General features: G+C 54.2%; 1 protein-coding gene across 1 annotated transcript in view; it reads right to left on the bottom strand.

Annotated features, from left to right (window-relative positions):
* The window catches only part of MEF2B (myocyte enhancer factor 2B), a 33,083-nt gene extending 10,537 nt beyond the window's left edge, over positions 1-22,546 (bottom strand). The window contains exons 1-2 of the mRNA XM_034754915.1: positions 22,413-22,546; positions 959-1,038 (exon numbers count right to left, since the gene is read on the bottom strand). Coding sequence (XP_034610806.1) covers positions 959-1,012 — 54 coding nt within the window. The 5' untranslated portion in view covers positions 1,013-1,038; positions 22,413-22,546. The remainder of the gene's footprint in view (positions 1-958; positions 1,039-22,412) is intronic.

Below are 22,546 nucleotides of genomic sequence, written 5' to 3' on the forward strand. Positions count from 1 at the left end.
GCGCTGGGGCCGCTGAGGCAGGCGGACCCGGAGGTGCAGCTATTTCAGTTAAGCAGATGAACTTTTGGGTGCCTATCTGCACCAGCCCTTGCCCAGAATGGGAGAATGCAGCCTGGCAGAACCTGGAGCAGCCATGCCCAACGAAAGGGCTAAATTCCTGCCTCTCCCGCTAGCCGGCTGCTGCTGGTGGCTTTGCAGCTCCATTATAAATATCATCTCTCATTAGGCACATAACTGAGCTCTCTGGGAGGCATTCTCCAGACGCCGCTCTGGAATAGCATTGGTGGCACGGTGCCCACTGCCTTTGAACTGCCAGGCAAACCTCTGCCCCGCTGCGTCACTGGCTGTCGTGCTGCCTGCAGCCTTTATGGCCCTCAGGTCACACGAGCAGGGCTGACGCACTGTGCACGCTGCATGCTCCTCACAGCGCTCGAGGAGATGCACCGCGACACTGGCTGGTATAACAACCCGGGTCACATCCTGGGCCAACCCTGCGTAACATGCGCCGGGCAAGAGGCTGCAGTGCATTGGGAACAGCCTCTGGGGGCTGCTACCGCTGGGTCAAGCGCAGCCCCAGGTTGAGGAACGGGCTGGCTCAGGGCACTGTGGTGCATCTCCCCTCGTTCCCTGCCTCCAATCCTGCTCTCGGCCGGTAGGGTTGGACATTGCCCCGTCTGATGGTTGTGGGGCTAGTTGCCAAATGAGCGTGCAGAGTCCATGCTAGTGTCCAGGCCTTGGAGTGACAGAGCCTGAGCATCTCACTGGGGGTTCCTGCCGGGCAGGGCCAGAGGCCCGGTGCCTAAGGGACGGGGTGCAGGAGCAGTTTGCTCTGCCTCTGTGCACGCGACAACAAGCCTGCACCTTTCCCCACAGTTGAATCCAAACCCCTTTGCCCAGCCTCAATATTGACTCTCCAGTGTTTCCCCAGTTTCTGGATGGGCCTGGGGCTGGGGCTTACCTGACGGTTGCGCTGGTCCAAAATTCGACTGATCTGTATTTTTTTCCGGCCCATTTTTTACGGCTTGTTTTGAGGGGATGCTGGAATAGAGAAAGAAATGGTTACTGAAGCGTCTGCATTGATTGCAGCCCACTGAGCATTAGACAGGCTTTGCAAATAGGGCTAAGAACCCAGGATCCAGGTATCATTGGGCCACAAGGTGGGGGCTCAGATCTGAATCCAAACCTGACCTGGGTGGAGAAGGTGATTCTGGGGTTAACACAGCTCCCCAAGAGAACCAGCTCCTAGGCCAAGACACTTTGGATCCATCCACCTCTGGGCTGGAGGCCCAGAACGCTCTGCCCCGCGCCAGAGTGAGCCGGCAATGGAGTTCACGAAAGAGGACATTTGGGGGGGGGGGGTGGAATTCACTTTTGATGAATTTTTTCAATGAAAAAATAGAAACCAAACATTTTATCCAAAAACGATTTTCAGTTCATCAAAAAATGGAAAATGTTTCTTGGGGAATTTTGACAAAAAACTATTTCGTTTTTCAAAATTCTCATAAAATAATTGGCAATGTACAACCAGCTGTGTCGATCCCGCAACCCCACAAGGCGAGGGTCTCCAAGGGGGTCTCGCGGAACTCCACCCAATGCTTGTTACAGTCAGTGGGACTTGGGCACCTAAATCCCCTAGGCAGTTGACAATGCCTCTGCCCTATTAACCCAGAGTCCCCCATTCAGACAGAAGGGGGAATCTTTGCATTTCAAAATTCCAGCCTCAGTATAAAATAGCCGTGTGCTCCTTCAAGAGCTGCACTAAATGATCTCCTGCAGATTTGCATTCCTGACTCCCGGGTCTAGGTTATTTGGAGAGCAGTTACACAGGAACGCTGACCTGGCTGGGGGGTTTCTCCATAGGACAAAGGGGATGTTTTTAGGTTGTGGGAGGGGGGGTGTTATAATTTTTTAAGCAACTTTTTTTTTTTTTTTTTTTTCACATACAGACTAAATTTGACCTCAGACATGTTCGGGTCAGGAAGTGGTTGCATGAGAAGTTGTAAAATGCAAACCACCCACTTCTTTCATAGTGTGTGTTTGTGAGAGATGGGTGGGGGGGCAGGAAGGGCAGAATAGAGAGAGAGACCCCAAATCTCCTTGCTGCCCCGAAGAACAGGGACCCTTTTCTTCTTTCATATCCCCCCTAGGATATGACTAACTCCGGCAGGACTCCTGGGTCCTGAAATCTTGTCAACTCCATTAAGTAGGTCCCTGGTAGTGAGCCTGGCGTGAGTGGATTGCAGTGAAGGTCCTGGCCCACACTAAGAAATCGATGTGTTACAATGATGAATCCCAGGAAGTGGTGCTGAAAGTGGCCAAAGCACTAGTGTACACAGGACCAAACCGGTTTCAGCTCTGGCTCCATGGGCCCAGTTGGCTAGCGCTGAAGCAGAAGAGGGATTGCAATACCCCTAACAAGCCCCTGGCGTCCAGATGCAGCAGCTGCCAGGGAGCGTTGGCTGTAGCAGCTGGTTATGACGCTGGGGGGAAGGGCGAGAGCGCAGGTCATGACAGTCTCATTGCAAACTAGGGAAATGAGGTGAGGATCAGCGGCTCTCAACCTTTCCAGACGACTGTCCCCCGTGCAGGAGTCTGATTTGTCTCACGTACCCCCAAGTTTCACCTCACTTAAAAACAACTTGCTTATAAAAATCGGACATAAAAATACAAAAGTGTCACAGCCACACTAGTACTGACAAATTGCTTCATTATAAAATAAATCAATTGGAATATAAATATTGTCCTTACGTTTCAGTGTATAGTATACAGAACAGTATAAACAAGTCAACGTCTGTCTGAAATTGTAGTTTGTACGGACTTCTCTAGTGCTTTTTTATAGGCTGTTGTAAAACTAGGCAAGTATCTAGATGCATTGATGTACCCTGTGGAAGTCCTCTGTGTACCCCCGGGGTACAGGTACCCCTGGTTGAGAACCACTGGTCTAGATGAAATGACTATAAAGGTGCGAGCAGAGGTGGTTGAAAGACACTCAAAGAGTAGTTATCCATGGCTCACTGTCAAATGGGGAGGTGTATCTAGTGGGGTGCTGCAGGGGTCGGGCCTGGCTCTGGTACTACTCAATACTTTCATTAATGACTTGCATAATGAAGTGGAGATTATACTTGTAAAATCTGCAACTGACACCAAAGTGGAAAGGGTGCAAGTATTCAGAGAACAGGATTAGAATTCAAAATGATCTTGACAAATTCGAGAAATGTCGGAAATCAACAAGATGAAATTCACTTCACTTAGGAAGGAAAAATCAAACGCACAACTCCAGAATGGCTGGGTTGTCACACTGCTGACAGGGAGCTGGGGGTTCCAGTGGATCACAGATTGAATATGAGTCAGCAATGCGATGCAGCTAGGAGAACGGATGATATTCTGGGGTGTAGTCACAGAAGTGTCAGCTGTAAGACACGGGAGTCATTGTCGGCACTGCTGGAGTCCTGTGTCCAGCTCTGGGCACCGCGCATTAGGAAAGATGGGGATAAACTGGAGAGAGTCCAGAGGAAAGCAACAAAACTGGTAACAGGGTTAGAAACCTGCCCTCTGAGGAAAGGCTAAAAACCCTGGGCATGTTTAGTCTGGAGAAAAGAAACCTGATAGGGGGACCAGAGAACAGTCGTCAAATCTGTTAAGGGCTGCTCTATGGAGGACAGCGATCGATTGTTCACCACGTCCACTGAAGGAAGGACAAGAAGCAATGGGCTAATCTGCAGCAGGGGAGACTGAGGTTCGATATTAGGAAAATGTTCAACTCTATGGGTCATTAAACTCTGGAGCAGGCTCTCCCGGAGGTGGTGGAATCCCGTCACTGGAGGGTTTTTAGAACAGCTGGACAAACACCTATCAGGGCTGGTCTAGGGTTACTTGGTCCTACCTCAGCACAGGGGGCTGGGCTCGGTGACTTCTCGAGGTCCCCTCCAGCCCAGCATTTCTATGATTCTAGGTCCGGCTGAATCGGTGCCACTTGTGAGGGTTTTCAGCATGGCCAGGAAGCCACGAGCTTTCCAACTGCCCTCGTTCAGCTGTTTCTTACATCCCACGAGCAATTACCCCAGACCCCCTGGGCACTCCGGGAGAGGAGCTGCAGGAGTCCCAGAATACTATCCAGCTATACAACAGTCTGGGGACAGACCCAGCAAATCCCCCAGCGTTGGGACCTGATATACCACCATGGGGCAAGTAAAGCAGCCAGAGTGGACCGGCTGTCCCCAAGTGGGGGAAGAAGTCTGTGCATGCTGACCTGCTGCTAACCCCAGGGGACAGGGTGGAGGGATGCAAGGAAGAAACCAACAGAGAAAGGACCAGGGTGCAGCTGGCAGGAAGATACTTGGAGGCAGGGATTCTTGTATCCAGTTTTTCCAGGCATCTCCAAACCTTCCTTCCTATTTTGGATTTAGACCTGGGTCAATTTGGGCTTAAGAGCCATGTACAAAAGCTCCCCAAACCTTCTCAGTCTGACCCTCCACCTGGGGACGTCTGCAGATTGGGGATCTCTCCTGATTCTCCCGGGCCAGAACTCCCAGGGGAATGGTCCTTTGTTGAAGCCCCCCCAGCTCTGCTCCCAGCCCCCAGAGGCACTGTGCAGAAAATTCACTTCTGCCCCCTTCCCCTGAATGCACAGCGACTGGGACTTTTCCCAAAGCTCTGGGTGGGGCTGGCTCATCCCACACCGCCCCTCATTCACTCAAATGCATTTCTCATCTCGCTTCCTTCTCACAAGCCCTGGCCATTTACCCTCTTCCTCGGCTGCTATATTTAGCTCATCAAAACTAATTTTAATTTATGGAAGGAAATTATGCTGGAGTTCCCACGACCTGACTGCCACTCTATGTCCTCAGCCCACGCATGACACGAAGGTATGCCCAGCGTGACGAGAATACCCCAGCGCTCGGGACCTCCGGCTCCGGTGGGAAGGGACTTACCGGAAAGAGTCAGATATTCCCTGGTGAAAACTTCAGGAGGGTTCCCAACTTACTTCTCCTGCTTGCGAAGGGCGAAGGGGCCTGGCTCTCAGTCGCCCTGCCTGGGTGCAATGACTTGCACTGGTGCAAAGGGTGCCGGGCCAGGAATGGTGGCGGTACACCCAGGCTGCACAGGGTGCAAAGCCGTGGGGAGTCCGGCCCTCAGAGCGGGTCTAGGCGAGTGACATTTGCAGCTCACTCCAATGCTGCGTGTCCCCCTCTGAGCCAAGGCAGAGAGGTGGAGGTCTGTTGCAGTCTCCCGTGGCTAAGCTTAAGGCTGATTGGCCAAACTGGTGGCCATTACATAAACCCGTTATCTTTGTTCCCAGTGGGGCTTGCACCAGCATGACTCGCGGTGTCCACGCTTACACTACTGCAGTGCGTTTGCACCAGGATAATGGCGTTGGCATAGCCACACCAAGACAATCAATCCCACCATAAACGAGGGACTCGGGTCCTGCCAGCCTCAGTAGCTTTGGGCATGTTTCTTCTCGGGCCATTGCTGGGGGTCACCTCATCACATTCATTTTCAAAGGGAACCTGCAGAGTTAAAACGTCACAGGAGAGCCCACCCCTCGGCGGAACACCAGCAGGGGGAGGACACAAGAGGAGGCAAAGCCACCAGGTTCTAAGCTCCACAAGCCGGGTGCTTGTAAACGCCGTAAGCCCCATCCCCAGCCAAACAACCCTCGTCTCCTGCAGAGCTGGTCAGCTCCGGCCGCTGGGCCGAGTTTATACGCTCGGCATGCTCCTGGCTCTCCATTCCTATCACCGTCAGGGTCTAAATACACTTGTGGGCCAAAGGCACAGGGTAAAATACCCTCCACGGTGAGTGGGTCCAGTTCCAGGCCCCATTCCTGCCAGCACCTACACACACTCAGGAGGGCTCACTCTGGTGGCATCTGCGGAGAGATGGCAAAGGGCCCGTCTGGCATCAGAGAGCATCTGGCCTGGAGATCTAAAGTAACAGCAGCTAATTAATTCTCCTCCCTGCCCCCCTCCCACAGGGCTTCCTCTCTCCCCTCACTTAACCCTGCGCATGCTGGTCCCTCCTTCCTCCCCTATCAAACTGCATCTCCCCCTCCGCCCTTAGCGCCAGTGGGTCACTTTAACACAGGCTCAGGCAGGCCATAAGCTATGGGGAGGAGTGGGATATCTAAGCATCAAGGGGCAGAGCGATTGCTGAGAAAGTACAGGCTAGAGGGGATGCAGTTTGTGACACCAGAGTATAAAGGGACAAGAAGGCAACCAGAAATCAGGCCCCAGGCTTGAGCCACCCAGGCTCCCTGGACCCAGTGTTCTAGTCCGAGTAGGGCCCTGGACTCCAGTGCAGGTAACTGACCCCCCGGCACAGCGCTGCCCTGCACAGACATCCCAACCCCCCGGGTGCTGGGCCTTTGCCTCTCTGTCCTTGGCCAAACATTTCCCTTCGCCTCTCTGCTGTTCCCCAGAGGTGGTTGCATCTCCCTACTACTCTTGCAAAGCACCTTGGCATCCTTTGAGATAAAGGCCCTGGATAAATGTTTCTATTCAATCACACAAATAGTGCCTGGTTTTCAGTGGGTTCAGGAAGGACCAATCCCTCCATCTCAAGGGCCAGCACAGCGAGTTAAAGGTCACCAAGGCATGGAAATCCCAGAGGTTTTCCTGCACCCACCCTGTTCTGGGGCAGGGCAGGGCTTTCCTCCCCCCCAGTGAAGGAAGGGATTCAAATAACCCCATGCCCTGTGAGTGACAGGTCACATCCCCTGGCCCCCCACCCACCAGCAACTGCAGAGCCTGTTGGCGTCACAACAAGAGCGCTGCGGTCACTAGCACGAGGCTGAGAATAGAAGGGGGGGAGGAGACGTGGAGTCTAAAGTGAGAAAAGGGGAAGTTACAGCAGCCGCCACGCAGGGATGGGATGTTGCTGGAGAGCAGGAGCGGTGCAGGCCTGGGGCCACACCAGCCACGCCGGGATCTCCAGTGCAACGTGCCCTGGACTTCAGCAGAGCCATACAGGGCCTGGCCTAGGGTATTTAGCGACGAGGCAAATTAAAGCCAAGAGCAGCTGAGCTCCAACCCGGGGCAGCTAAAGGGGCACAAGGAAGAAGAGCGGAGAGGGTGGATCTTAATCCCAGTCCTGCCCCCGATCCCTGGGCGCTGCATCTCTCTCCCCACCCCCCCAGCTCCCATCACCTACAGGGTATTCACTGAATAACACAGGTGGGGAGGGCTCATGCAACAAGCAGGCTGGTTTCATCAGCTGCCTCCCCGAGCAGCTCATTACAGGGCAGAGGGAGCCGCTTTGCTGCAGCTTCGCCGATGCTCGGGCAGCAACGGGCAGTGGGGGTGGGGCCTGGCCACCTGGGGGGTGTCACTGATCTAGCCCAACAGGCCAGATGGGGCCGAGGTTTGTGAAATCAGTTGGGTCCTGCCTGTGCACCAGGAAAACACACGGCAGCCTGGGAAAAGGGCGATTTCCCACCAGAAGCAAAGTCACCACTTGGCTCCTGGAGGGAGGGTGAAGTGGGGGGGTGGAGGGGGCGCTAGTCGGTCCGGAGGCAGGGGAGTGGGGCAGGGAAGGGTGGCCTGACGGAGAGGGCACTGGACTGGGGGTCAGGAGAGCCGGTTTCAATGCCTGCCTCTCACAGAGATGTTCTGTGTCACCATGCGCACCCTGGGTCTCAAACAAGGTGTTTGCGCTCCAGGGTTGTCCACATGGCATTCAGGAGCAAGCCGCCGGGCCGACAGACTCGGGCTAGCAGGGCTCGCACTAGTGCTCTGAACATAGCCGTGGAGACAGCACTTGGAAGGGGGTGGGTCCCAGAGCCACAACATCCCTCGGCTTCAGAGCCCACAGTCCAGCACCAGCCGCAGCTTCCAGGCGCTGGCGGCTTGCTCCAAAATGCTGTGCAGACCTGGCTCCTCCTGTCAGAGGATCTGAGCACCTCCCAGTGCCCCCGCCAGGCCCGCAGCCTGCTCTCACCCCCACCACCCAGGCGGGACCCAGGGACTCGTCCCACAAGGAGCCTGGGGCAGAGCTGGGGACTGAATGTGGCTCTCAGCTCCCAAGCCAGTGCCCTGGTCACCCTTCCCTGGGGAAGAGAAAAATCCATTCATGAGCATGAGCGGTCCCAGCACCATGGCGCCAAGGACCAGCTGCACAGTGCCGGGCATTGGCTGCAAACCCCTGTGTGAGCTGATGGGAGAGGCAGGGGGTCGCGCTGGACGCTCGGGAAGCCCCAGTCGGCAGAGCTGCATGCGCCTTCTTGTGCCATGACCACGCCCGGCAGCTTGCCCCGCCCTTTACGCCCCTTCCCCTGGCAGACTGCAGCTCCCAGGCTGTGCTAAAATCACAGGGGAGCTTCTCGTCCTCTCCTGGGGAGCAGCGTCCCCCTCTGCTCTCCCTGCCTTCTTCAGTCTGCCTGGTGTAGTGAGTGCACCCCCCGTTTCCATGCACCGTAGCCCCCGTGCAGCAGCCTTGTAACTACACTGGGACCTGCGTTCACTGGCGCAGCTGGGCAAAGCAGTGACACGAGAGCCAGGACTCTGAACACAATCTGCGGCTCGTCCCTCAGGTCCCACCGCCCTGGGATCAAACCTCTGCCCTTTCCACCCATCCTGCCATACCAGGCGGCTGGTGGGTCTGGGCTGGTACCCTGGCACTGGGCAGAAGGGTACCAGACCAGAGTGGCCATTCAGGAGTGTGGGAGGGAGTGGGTATCCCCTGAAGATCACTCCTCGTTCCATTGTCCTCTTCCTCTTGTGGTCTGGAGCAGGCCCAAGGTTTCGCTATATGTTTTAATATTGCGGTGAGCTCCGGTCACTGCGGTGATGTTTCTGGTTCACTTTCCCAATGGTCCCCGGGGAGGAGGCTGGATTCCTGTTGGCTTCGCTCCATCAGGTATTAAGGAGGGAGATGTTTTCACTCCAGATTTTAATTGCTTCACCCGCCTGCCTGGCTGATAAGCAGATAAGCAGCATTAGTGCTGCAGGCAATTATCCCATCCTGCGCATGAAGGGCCGAGGCCCGGGCTGCCTTTCCCCTCCCCAGGCAGCGGGCTGCAGCGGATTATTGGGAGTAGCTGCCCTCTGAGCTCAATCACCGCCCGCAGGAGCCTCGCCTTGCAGCTCCGTGGCTTTCAGGCCGATGTGTAGACGTGCCAGGGACTCCAGACTTGCTCCTGCTGGACAGCCCGTAGCTCTGAGGGCAGGTAGATACTTGCACCAGGCGTTCAATGCTTTGCTGGGCTTAGAGCATTTCACCTCCAGTCCTGCCCCAGCTCAGGGATAACTCGCGCCATTCAGATGCTGTTCTGTGGGCTGGTGGATCACAGTCCAGCTCCCATTGGACAGGGGCTAGCTAGGACCCTCACTGGGGCTAGGAGCGCCTGCATCACCTAGACTGCCATTGGTACGAACCGAGCCGTCTCAGCAGAGAGGCCATGGATTGAACGGACCATGAGTCCTCCCAAGTGAATGCGAAGAACCTCCCTGACTGAGTTCCCTCCAGTGCATCCTGGGAGCCCCACTGCCTCTCCCCCTAGACTTTTGCTTATCCCAGTGCACACTGGGAGCCTCGCAGCAGCCCCCGCACCCCCAACTCTTGCTCATTGATGGCCAGTGGCAGGGGGCATGATTGTTTGGGAGTCATGGGTGAAGAAGGGGTGCTGTGGCTGGGATGGGGCAGGGAGGGGATTGAAGACGTAAGAAGGTGGGTGTGGAAAAAGCAGAAGAGTGCGAGGTTCTGCCCCAGACCCCAGGTGTGCCTGGAATGTCCCCCAACCTGAGGGACCCCAGCTCCGTAAACCCCCTCGGCAGCAACATGGAGCGAGGGGAGGGGGTGGGGGATAGGCCCCAGGGGAAACCCTGCTGCTTCTAATTGCTTTCTTCTCCCCTGCTGCGAGGCAAACAGCTTCCTCATTAGAGAGGCTGCCACTGGGGACTTGGGGGGAGGGGGCTACCCAGCTGCGAATCAAAGAGCGACTCACGTCAGAGTAGGGTGACCAGACAGGGGGTGGGGGGCAATAGGAGCCCATATTAAAAAAAGTCCCAAATATCAGGACTGTCCCTATAAAATCGGGACATCTGGTCACCCTACGTCAGAGGGGAGCTCCTTCTCGCCCCAATGCACCCCAGCTTTGGAAATTACGCCCCCTGAGCCGCTGCCATTCGACCAGGGCCGGGGCAGGCAGTGGGGAAAAGAGAGATGGTGCGAAAGGGACAGGCTGAGTGTGAAGGGGGGGGGAGTAGACTCCCCGTGAAATGTACTGTACCAAGGAGCGGGGACAGAAGGGACGGGCCTGGTCACTGGTTCTAATCCAGCCAGATGGCTAAAGGTGCGGTGGTACTGCTCTGCTCAGCATTGCAAGGCCTAAGTGAAGGAGGCGGCTAATGCCCAAGTGCCCGAGAAGCCTGCCGGTATCTCCACTCTGCAATCAGAGGTGTGGTTGCGGCTTGGGTTAGCACACCTGCGCGAGCAGGGCTAAAATCAGCAGCGAAGCCCCAAGAGCACAGGCGTGTGCAGGCTGGAACCGTGGGTACATCCTCAGTGCCTAGCCCGCACCGGCCATGTCTTTCCTGCTATTGGCAGCCACGCTAGCTAGCTTAAAGCTGGCCTGCGCCGGCCAGCCCGAGCTGCCGTCACACCTGCCGCAGTGCAGACAGGCCCTAAGTCCTGCTGACTTTCAATGGGAATTAGGCTTCTAAGTCACTTTTATCACCTTCAGACTCGGGGTCTTAGAGACCCAGCATCATTCCCTGCTGATGGGAGGCCCCTGCCTGGAACGAGCTCGGGGGGTCTCAGCCCATCCCCATCACAGCAGCCACCCTCCGGGCAAGTGCTAAGTGGCACAGGGTCTGGGGGACCAGCTCTCCTCTCCGCACCGGGAGGAGGTGGCTGTGGCTCGGAGGTACGTGGAGAGGGGAAGCCTGTTCCCTGCTCCCTGGGATGTAGCTGTTCTGGGGCCAATATTATTCCTGAGCCCCAATCCTGCCCCTCCCTCCTGCGACTCCCAGGGTGTGATGGGGTCACGCCAAGGCTGGCCTCAGCTCTTCTTGTTAGCAGCACTTTACAAGGTCATAGAACCTTCCCGGCGCCCTTGTGCATGACACAAATACCTTCGCCCTTGTGCACTTGGGTTCACCGAGGCCCACGGAGGGGGAAGCACCTTGCACTAGTGCACCGAGGAGTCGGTGCCGGAGTTGGGATGAAAGCTCCCATCTACCGCGGCTCAGGCCAACCTCTTGAGCCAGTCACACGCCAGAGCTCCCAGCCCAGCCCTGTGCAGCAGACCTAGGCCTGGTCTGCACGAGGGCACCAACTGATTGACACCACTTGAGCATCGGGCCCTGGGGCTTAAGCTGCTGATACAAAACTCTAATGCAAGCCCCTCGTGCAGACACGATTCCCACCAAGGCAGTGCCACTTGCCCCTGTGCAGCTTATCGAGTTGCACCCGTGTAAATCGGGTCGACGCTAAGGGCTTGCAGCTTACCCCAGCCCCTGTGCCCAGAGCAGACGAGGCTTTCCACTTCACCAGACAGACAGCTGCAGGGCCTGCTGTTGGCTTGATTTTGCCCAGCTACGGTTCCAGTCGAGCTCAGAGGCCGTAAATCCCTTGGTGAGTTTGGCCAAAATGGAGCCCGGACGCGAGCTGAATCGCTTCTGCTCTGGAGACTCAGAATATGCTAGAGCGTCTCCTTTTAGCTGCTCTGTCCACTTCCCACTTCCCCAGACGGAGCCGTCCCGCGGGCCCTGGTTTGAGCAGCCCTTCGGAAGCTATTTTCAAAAGGCATTGTCTGGGCTCTGCGGCCACGCCATTTCACAGCCACATACAGTCCCCCAGGGTGTTGGCTGCAGGGCTACTGCTCCGAGGAGCCAGGGACTGGCCCCATCCAAGAACAACAATAGCGCTCTGCAGTCACACGTGCTCGCTCACCGCAGCCTCCCCCGCTCTGTGCGCGAAGCCAGGCCTATCGACGACGGTGACCTTGAAACACGGCCGGGGCAAAAGGACAAAGCGGGGTGTGAGCCGATGGGTGGGCTGGGTTTGGCGACAATGCACGTCTCTGTTCAACGTGCAATTCAGCACCAGGAGACAGGCGTGTGCGCAGGGCTGGGGGTGTCTCACCGGGGGCCTGGGCGAGGGCGGCTTTCATGCTATCCTGTGACCTCGCCCATCATTTAATTCCCTCCAGAAAGGCTCATCCATGGTGCATTTGGAGGAGCGGGAATTCTGAGCGAGTTGGTGTAAAAAGTTGGCCTGGGGAGGCGGTTCCTAACGGCTCCATTCAACTACACAAACCGGGGCCTGCTCTGAACTAGAGCTAATCTGTTTCCAGATTGGCTCCAGAGGAGCTCCTCCCGCCCAGCTCTCATTGAAGGACATCACACTCAGCCAACAGAGCGGAAGATGGAAGCATTACCTCCTGAGAACTTCCTCTAAGTGGCTGAACACCACCTGAAGGCAGGATGCTGACTCAGCAAACTGCAAAGAGCTGATTCACTTTTTCCTCAGTTTCCCATGCAGCAGGAGGGACCATTCGCTCCACCCCGCTGCCCCACACAGCTCGGTGCAAATCCATGAAGCTTGAAAAGGCTGGACATGGCTCTCTCTATAGCCTCATGGGTCACGGAGATCCGGGACTGAATGCCACCCCAGCCCCCATGGTCCCCCCGCTTCCGCTTCACCTGAGCCCCCGCTGGAACCCAATCTCCAACCTCAGTTCGAACCAGCTGATGTTAAATGCAGACGTGATTCTGATCGACGTGCCCCCACAACCCCCCCACATGCTGACAGGTCCATTGACCAGAGCTAACTCTCATGTGCTCTGTATTTTTTGCGTGCTCTCTCGCACACCCCCCCAGCTCTTCACACACAGTCGTGCCCCATCTCCAAGGCCTTCTGCCCCTCGTTCTGAATGTTGCTCTACAGGGCAGGGGAAACATCGTAGGAGTCCCGAAACTCGCAACCCGTCACTCCATGGCTTTGCTGCTGCCACGAGGATTAATATTAACTCTGAAGATCTAGTGCACATTGATGGGTCATTTGCATCGCAGCAGAGTGTGTAAACTTCCTATCCGAAGCCCTAATTAGTGCTGTGAGATGCACCCGAGCCCCCGAGGAGCAATGTTTTTCCATGCGTTGCAGCAAAGTCCTAATGTCACACGTAGCACGGAGCGAAGCCAGGGACTCTCTGGCGATGTAAACCCTGCTCACGCTGTGGTGACCATAATGGACAAAGCACCACAGGTTCGATCCACAGGAATTTGTGGGCTCTGTGATGCCAGCTCTGGTCCTCGGGGCATTGCCACATTCTGTGTCAAGTTTGAGTGAACCCAGCATGGCAGCCCAAGCTGCCCAGTTCAACAGCTTTCACTCGGATCCAGAACTCCTATCCAATCTCCCCCAGATCTCAGCCTCTCCAACCTAGATAGGGTCCTGTGAAGAGTTTAGCAAAGAGCTCAGGCCCTGGGCAGCCCCCGCACACTGCTGCATAGTTTGGTGACAGAAAACGTGGCCAAAATGTTTACTGATGACTCGTCAATTTTGGGGCATCTTGATGTCTGGATGCCAAGCTCGAGCCACCTGAGTTTTGAGGGGCAGGTGCTCAGCATTGAACAGCTGGTCCCATCCGGGGTGTCCAAAAAACGTAGGCAGACAAAATCCCCAGTCACCTTTCAAAACAAAAGTCAGAGCCTATATTTTCAGGGGATTTGGGGGCCCCAATTCATCCTTGATTTACCCACAATTTACACCAGTGCAAAGTGGGGGTAACCGGTTTTCAGATCAGACCGGAAGCGTTTTGCACTGGTGTGAATGATTGTGCAAGGTGAAGGCAACACTGAATTGGACTCTACATCCCCACAGGAGCTGGGGGCCCTTTCTGGGCCTGGGGAGGTTTTTATTTATCTGTAATCCCAATCCCTTAGTGGGTGGCAGGTTTTTTCCTCTGCCGAGCATGGAGCTTTAGCAGAATCACCCAGGAAAAGCAGGATATTGAAACAAAGCCACCTCTGGCGTGAAAACAAACAAAACAACAAAGAGAAAACCAGCAGCTCTTCTGCAGGAAACCACTAGAGAAAAACTGTGTAAACCACAAGAATAGAAAGGAAGGGAGTCCCGTCTCTAGGAATGGATGCGAGACACCAAGCCCCTCTCTATCCACTGCGGTAACTAACTAACTGCAGCGAAAACAGCCAGGAGGGTAATTCAAGGCCTGCGGAATCCCACAGCTCCTATCAAAATAACACGGCACCATCTTCAGCAGAAAACTCTCAGCTATTTGGTTGTCCATTGAAATGCTCCCCACCTACTGAGGAGACCAGGACGTGACAGACATGAGTCTGGTGTCTAGCAAGGGTGGCTTTGCTTTTGCAAGTGTGTCACCTGGTGACCAACTGTCACAATCAGCAGTTCTGGCTTTCAAACCACTTGCCCAGTAAACCCTGCATTGTGCCTGCATTTCTCCAGCAAAGCCAGGGAGAGCACCAAGTGGGATTCAGCCAGGGGAGTTTTCTCTTAGCTCATTTCTCTCCCTTATGGGTGGAAAGAGATGAAATTGCATGTTTCTCCCTGTTTTTAGATCCCAGGATTACAGCTCTGACATCTTTCAGAGTAGCAGCCGTGTTAGACTGTATCCGCAAGTGGGGGAAAGGTACAACAAGAAGAGACACACACAGGATATTCCCTAACACACCCGATGCTGAAATACCAAAAACGGGCATTTCTGTGCCATCTGCAAAAAGCAACTTTTTGGCAAAGTCAGACCAGTGTCTCTTTTAGAACTAGGACAACGTTCTTCCATCAAAATATTGTTTCGATGGAAAACAGCATTTTTGAAAAAAAAAAAAAAAACAGAAATTTTCAGTAAAAATGTAATTTTTTGTTACAAGTGTTCAGGTTTTTGTCAAAAACCCCAAACCTGAAGATTTGTTGGTTTTAAACGAATTCTGGATGGATGGGGGCCTGGAGTTTTGGTTGTTTCTGTTTTGTTTTGTTTTTACAAGCCCCCCCTCCCCAAATGGCAAAGAAAAATATTGACAAAAATGAGGGGAAAAAATCATTTTCATCAAAATATTTTGCTGTGAAAAACACATGATTTCCCAAGCAGCTCTAGTCTCCTGCACCAGCCCGGACAGACAACTCCCAGCAAAACCGGTAAATCCCTGGTGATCGTGCCAAACAGATCTTCTGCTTCACTTGGGGGCTGACTCGTTGACGTGGGCCTGAATCAAACCCATATCTGAACCCCCTGGACACCCCGGGAAAGTTCTGCTCCTTTATGCCTGGGGCTCCATCTCCTCATGCGAGTTTCACACCGAATTCTGCTTAAAGCAGCATTTTACCCTGCCTAGCTCCTATCCCCAGCACAGTGACTCTGATGAACTGTCCCTTCATAGCCCAGAGATGCTGCAACCAGCAGAGCTCCTTTCTCTTGCCAGTCTCAAAGGGACGGTTGCTCTCAGTTTCTGGGGCCTCATAATGCAAACAGCAGCCCAAGTCCAACTCAGGAAAAGTCAAAGTTTACCAGCATTTTTGCTAGAGTTTGACAAGCTTCCTGCTTTCCATAGCTTGTTTAAACAACAAACCAGGATCAACCAGAGAGTCTGAAATGCAGCACAGAACTGTGCAGATAGAGAGAGGGGGGAACCAGTGCCACTGAGATTCCAGCCTAAGGAAACAAAATGAAAGAGACTTCTGCAGAGGATAAAACGTTTGAATCTTCTAATAGATTTACTACACAGATGGGGTTTAGACTGCACAGATCAGATCCTGGGAGTTTGACTAGTGTTAAATGCACCGACGGCACGTATTCGGTCTTCCAGCAAGGACTCTCTCTCACTCTCACACACACAGGTTCAAAGCAGCACCAGAAATTTTCACAAGTGCCAGGGCATTAATTGTGGGGTCCTGGGCAAATTCCAACAGGCTAATTACATTCTGCCTCCCGAAGAATCACACCCTCTTCACTGCCTCCTTGAGACTGCTGCGTAGCACTGCTGTGCGCTGTTACAGAGAAGCTGGGTAACACCCCTGAAGTGGCTGCATTTCAGCAGTGGGCAAAGCAATCACCTTTTATAGTTTGTAGGATCTTTGGGTGATAGGCCTTAGATACACATCAATCCTTATATTCCATTTCTTTTAAAGAAACTGGAGCCTACTTTGCACTTGACAGAACCCCCAAATATTTCAGCCTGAGGAAACAAAGTGGGAACACTTAATAATAAAAGAGCGAAATATCAGAGGAGGTCAGGATATTGCATGAGACACCTGCTTCTACTCACAGCCCAGTTTGTGAGCCAGACTGGTTAACAGGGCACATGCCATTTGCATTCACAATTCCTTTTTTTTTTTTTTTTTTTTTTTTGCAGCATCCTTTAAAAATCAGGTTCAAAAAACTTTTGAAAATCCATCACCCCTACACAGGAGACCTCTATAGACTGAGCAAGCTTGGTTCTTCCCCCACCCCAGTCTCTCTCTTAAAATCCTGATCCATCTTATGGATCAACAGACAGCAAAATGGAATCCTGTCTCCCACCACCACCACTTCCTCCTCAGCAGGGGCTGCTGGATGATGTACTGCACACATTCAGAAGTGCAGTGAAGTGTTGCACCGGCCACGCCGGGGTGCCTGCACAGAAGGAGCCCAGCTATGCTGTCAGTGATGCAGAATGAAAGTCCTACATTGTTTCGATGCATCACGGTTGCCTCGTTGCAAATCCACTTACAGTGAAACTTCTGCAGAGGGTGGAGTATTTTCTGTTACAAAAATAACTGCGATGGAATCATAGAAGATCAGGGTTGGAAGAGACCTGAGGAGGTCATCTAGTCCAACCCCCTGCTTGAAGCAGGAAGAAGAGGATTCTATTGTACCAGAAGGAGAAGGCTTGGTCTTTTTAGAAATGGATGAAACACAAACACGCACTTCGGCTGCCTTCACACGCCGAGCTAGGGGTGCGATTCCCCTGCTTGTGAACACACACTTGAGAACAGCCGGGCAGCCGTGATCGCAGGAGTAGCGGCAGCAGAGGCAAGGCTGAGCCAGACCAAATATGTACCCCCTGGTTTCCAGCGGGCGTGTACTCGGCACAGTGCAGCCATGCCTCCACTGCTGCCCCCCTGCGAACACGGCTACACCCTATTTATACTCAGCGCGAGGAGAGCTAGCGCCAGCATATGTACACGAGCAGAAGAATCACTCCCCTAGTGCACAGTGTGGACACAACCTTAGAGTAGTAGAGCTTTGGGATGGGACTGTCTTTTTGTTCTGTGTTTATACAGCACCTAACGCAATGGGGTCCTGATGGGGCTCCCAGACTGTACCGCAATAGCAATAATAAATAAACACTCACAGACAAACCCAAACACCCTCTGTTTCCTTCTGGCCTGACACCTTCTATGGTTCAGCTGGGAGTTTTGTTTTGTTTGTTACATTGGAAAGTCCACGGGTTTGTTGTTGTAGAGTTCTGGCCAGGGGCTGAGCACATCAATGTATTATAGGTTGATGGATCATCACACAGGGTTACAGGCGCTGGGCTGTGTGGGCCGGTTTGTTATTGTAGGGTTACGGGTACGGGGCCACGCGTGTGGGTTTGTTATTGTAGGGTTATGGGTACTGGGCCGTGCAGGCTGGTTTGCTATTGTAGGGTCATGGGCAGTGGGCTGCATGTGCCGGTTTGTTATCGCAGGGTTACGGGTGCTGGGCCGCGTGTGCCGGTTTGTTATCGCAGGATTACGGGTGCTGGGCCGCATGTGCCGGTTTGTTATCGTAGGGTTACGGGTGCTGGGCCGCGTGTGCCGGTTTGTTATCGTAGGGTTACGGGTGCTGGGCCACGCGTTCCAGGCCACACGTTACTTGGGAGCAGTTAACTATTTTTGTTCAGACAAGTGCTGACGATCCCACCTGCCCCCACTCGACAAGGCTCACAAGGAAAAGCTCAGATTTATCTTCATGCTGTTTCGTCTTGAGCTGGATTTAAATCATGTCCAACCCCACTGTGCCAATGATTCCCCAGCCCTTGATCCCATGCAAACCCCATCCGCCCTGCCCCCATTTCACCCCCAGGGTTACAAATAATAATCCCTGACCCCTCTGCACCCCTCACTGCTCTGACTGTCCCAGGGCCAGGACCCGTCCTCAGCCTGGGCATTCTACAGGGAGGAGAGCTAGGGTGTGAATGAACACGCCGGTCACCAGTCACGGGGTGTGTGGGGGGGAACCCTTAGAAGTTTGGTGATGAAGCTTTTCCAACCCCCAAACTCTGGACTGCTCCTCCCCCCTTTCCCAGCTCCCCTGCTCCCCCTCCCTTCCTCTGCACAGCCCTGACGCCGCCTTCACTTCCCTCTCTCCTGTGGCTTCAGCCATACAGCCCACCTGCCAGCCAGCTTACCTCTAAGATCTCTGCCTAGCTCCCTGCTCCCAGCACCCCCGGCTGCCTGTTTCTAATGCGCCGATCACCATGGTGCCCAGACTCATTCTCTGCCTTCCCCCACCACACACACACCCCAGCACTGGCTGATCAGGCGTCCAGCCTCCCTCAGCAGCCCCCCCGAGTGAATCCTCCTGATCACTGCAAACTCGCCTTGTGCTTGGGGCTCCTCGGCATAGCGCCACGGGTGAAATCCTGGGCCGCTTTGACACCAATGGCAGTTTGGCCCTGGACTGTACCGGGGCCAGGATTTCACCCCAGGTCTTTACATGCAGGCCCCTGTTGACGGCTGCATGTTTCTCCACTTCACCTCGCGGGCCTGCTCAAGATACAGAACCGGAGTCTCATGGTCCCTATGGGGATATAGGGACAGCTCCTTGTTCCAGCCCCGTCTCCAGCAGACGCTGCTCCCTGTCACTCCAGGGTGTCATGCTGGGCAAGGCCCCAGCACTGAAATAGCCAGCGGCTGTGTGTCACAGACACTGGCTGGGCCAGCATCCTGGGAGAGGTGGAAAGGGGGCCCTCAGCTGAGGAACCAAGAGATTTTTCAAGGGGGGAGGAAGTGGGGGGTGGGAAAGATAATTTCCCCCAAACACTATTTTAAGTTTATGTCAAATTTGGGGCCTGCCAGCCTTGACTGCCTCCCTTTGCCCCAGAGCGCCCAGAATTTCCAAGGACAGTCCCAGAGTCCTCCACTCTCTCCCACCCCAATTCAGTCCCCAAGTCAGCTGCTCTGATCCTGCAGGCACGGGAGTAAAATGTAAGTCTCCCCGGTACACAGAGAGCAGCTGAACTGCATGTGATTTGTAACCGGTTTGATTAGCTGGAGGAACACAGGGATTGCTGGACTGGGTCAGCCCCGTGGCCCATCTAGTGTCTATCCTGTCTCTGACAGTGGCCGGCATCAGATGCTTTAGGGGTAGGTATAAGAACCCTGCAGTAGCAGATGAGGGATAATGGGACCTACGAGGTGTCATCCTGGTGTCTAACAGCTAGAGCTTGGTTGAAGCTCTGAAGCAGGAGGTTCTTGCCCTCCAGACACTGCACAGATCTCACCAGCAAGCTGCAAAATTAATTTCTTACCCGTGAAAACCCCTCTCTAAAGTTAGCCGCCCTAGGAAACTTTCCATCACTATAAGAGTAAAGCTCTCAGAGACAGGGTCTTGCCGGAAATCAATTGCAGGTGGGCAGCAGAATACAGCAGAAGATTTGCTGGACCTGTCCCCAGGGAGGAAGTTTAAGGTAATAAGATGCACTTGTACCAGACAGGCAGGGGCTTCTGCTGGAAACTGCCTATGCTTATAATAAACAGAGGAGCGTGGATCAGATTCCGGGCCCACCTACCACAGACCCTGGGTAAATATTTGCTCTGGGGAGCTAGCTTGCAAAGCTGGGTCTCACCAGCAACTTAATACATCCTGTAAGTAGATTCTTGGGCACGGGCAATACTCTTTGGGCAGCACGACCCATAATGTTAAATTAAAGCAGAATGAGACCTTGATCCTGCATCCCCCTGCAGTCCATGAGACTTGGCACAGGCTCCAGGGGTAGTTCTAGGTGATCGTGAGACAGAATCAGGGCCGTAGGTATCCAACGTTATCCACACTTCCCTCCCTTTAGCCTGCCAGAGGCCAGGCTGCCGGCAAAGCCACCCTTTTTCCTTGGAGTTCAAGACAGGGCTGCGTGGCAGGACGCCTGGTGTCAGTATTGCTATGGAGGTGAGGTGTGGACCATGGTTTTCTAGTGTGCGTTTTAATTACCGCTGGAAGTGCCCAATGCAGCAGATGGCATTTGAAATCAAGTAAAAAAAAAAAAAAAAGAAATCAGTCAATCAGTATAAAGAACCTTTGCCCCTCAATGTTTTCCTGTGATACCTGTAAGTCATCTGGGGCCAAACATACACCTGGAGGAAGCAGCCCTTACTGCTACAACTTGCTACATGCTGTGCATTTAGATACCGCCGAGAAAGTCAAGGGACATGAAGGTTATTTTTTGGAGAGCAAGTACTCTGTGAATCTGAGCTCCACGGTAGCAGTGATGCGTAGTGTACAGTGGGAGACAGACAGTCTTGCTTAGGGGTTGGAGCAGGAGTCTGGGAGCCAGATCTGTTGCTGCCTTAGCATATCTGTGATTTTGAGCAAACACCGTCAACCTTTTGTACTTCAGTTTACCTGCTCTACAATGGGCGTGGCAGAGCGGACGAGGGGGTCGAGAGGCCTAGCTGATTAGTTGTGGTCTGTACGGTGCTTGGAGACCCACGGCAAATGGCACTAACAGAGGGGCACTGCGTTTTTACGACAATCTGCACTTTTGGGTTAAACTCAGACGTTCCTCTCTGAGCAGACACAAAAGTAAAAATAACTGTCAAGCGCAAAGCTAACCACAGACTTTTTTTAGAACACGATCCATAAAACAACAGGCCACTTAAGCAAAACTTTAAGTAGTGCCCAAACACACAGCTACAAGGCCTTGGCATGGCTACAGTAGCTCTGTCTGTCCCTTTGACTCCCAGCACTTAGCAGCAAATCTGGTAGCCTCAGAAATGCCTCCAGCTTTCTAAAACAGTAGCACCGAGAGGTCCCGATTGAGACCCCATTGCACTAGACACTGTGTAAACAGGTGAACCCCCCAGCCCTATTACAATCAATGCCAAACTCCCACTGATTTTAATAGCCAGGATTTCATCCTAAGTAAGAGAAAGCCCCTGCCCCAAAGTGTTTACAGTCTAAATAGACATGATGGGCAGAGGCCAGGAGGAGGAATAGAGAGGGGAAGTGACTTGACTAAGGTCACACAGCAGGTCAGTGGCAGAACCAGGGTCTCAGAAGTATCCAGCCAGGCCCCTTTCTATTGGACCACTTCCTGCTCAGTCCAGCCTTCACATAGTCTTTCATAGCACTGACTTTGAATGCCCAACTAGAGACCCTTGTCCTGGATTTTCAGAACCGCTGAGCATCCAAACTCCAGCCAAAGTCGATGAGAGCCGCCTACCCAAATAGCCTGATTTCCAGAGGCACCCAGCAGCTCCCAGTCAGTCCCACTGGTGATACTGGGCGTTCAGCACTTCTGACAATCTGGCTGCTCCCCTTAGGTGCCTGCATACGATGTAGGAGGCTAACCATGGGTCCCACTTAGTGAAAATCTTGGCTTAGGTGTCTCATTACAGGGCCGCCCAGAAAGGGAGGCATGGAAAATCTGGGTCACTATTGGCAATGTTGGTTTAGGACTCCAAAACCCAGCCATAGCTGTAGGGACGACAGCGAGGAAATGTGCGATTAATACGCAGGGCGGCCACAGGAGATGGGTCAAGACGTGGCATTTTCAAAGGATCCCCCCGGCCCCTTGGGGTATCTCGGTGATGCTGGAGCGGGCAGGCTGCCCTGTGCCATCACTGTCCCTCAGATAGTTTCAGTGACAGCACCTGGCCACCAAACTCTCAGACTTTCTGTGCCACCGCATTTCTGTAGTTTCCCCAAAGGGAATATAGATTGGGCTTTAGCAAACCCCCATCCCCCACTAGCCCCTCTGCCCTCCCATCACGCTGAACCTTGAGGCACAAATCACATCCTAGACCTCTTGGGCACGGGGAATCGAGCTCTGCAAGGGAGAATCACATCAACCCCACCCTCCCCCCATCTGCGTGGCAAAAGGAAACAGGGTGTGAATGCCCTCCCGGCTCAGCGCCTGGCTAGGTATCGCCAAAGGTCCGAACTTGCGTGCGCTTCCTAGGGTGCCAGGCTCGGACCCTCCCCCCGAGGGAGCCGGCCGCGCACCCAGGGGAGGGGCAGAAGAGACCCGTGAAGATGCTGCGTCCTGCAGACAGGGGGAGGAGGTTAAAGGCTCCCGGGGGGCAGGTGGTCTGCAGCCGACCCCGGCGGAGGCAGGTACACCCGACCTAACTTCCGCGGGGACTGGATGTGGTAGGCGAGGAAGCGCCGCTGTCCCCTGTACCTGGCAGTCACCTCCCCGCCTCCATGCGCCCCTCCCTGGGCACCCTGCCCAAGGTGCCCCCGTTCACCCACACACCTGGTCAGGGGCTTTGCCCCGAAACTTCCCGGCTGCTCCGCTCCGGCAGGGCGGCGGCCCCGGCTGGGTGGCGAGGAGGCGAAGCGCAGCCCCCGGCCCGGCTCGGCTCGGCTCGGCCCGGCGCTGTCACTGGC

Source organism: Trachemys scripta, chromosome 22 (genome assembly GCF_013100865.1).
Source record: "Trachemys scripta elegans isolate TJP31775 chromosome 22, CAS_Tse_1.0, whole genome shotgun sequence".
NCBI classification, from domain to species: Eukaryota; Metazoa; Chordata; order Testudines; family Emydidae; genus Trachemys; species Trachemys scripta.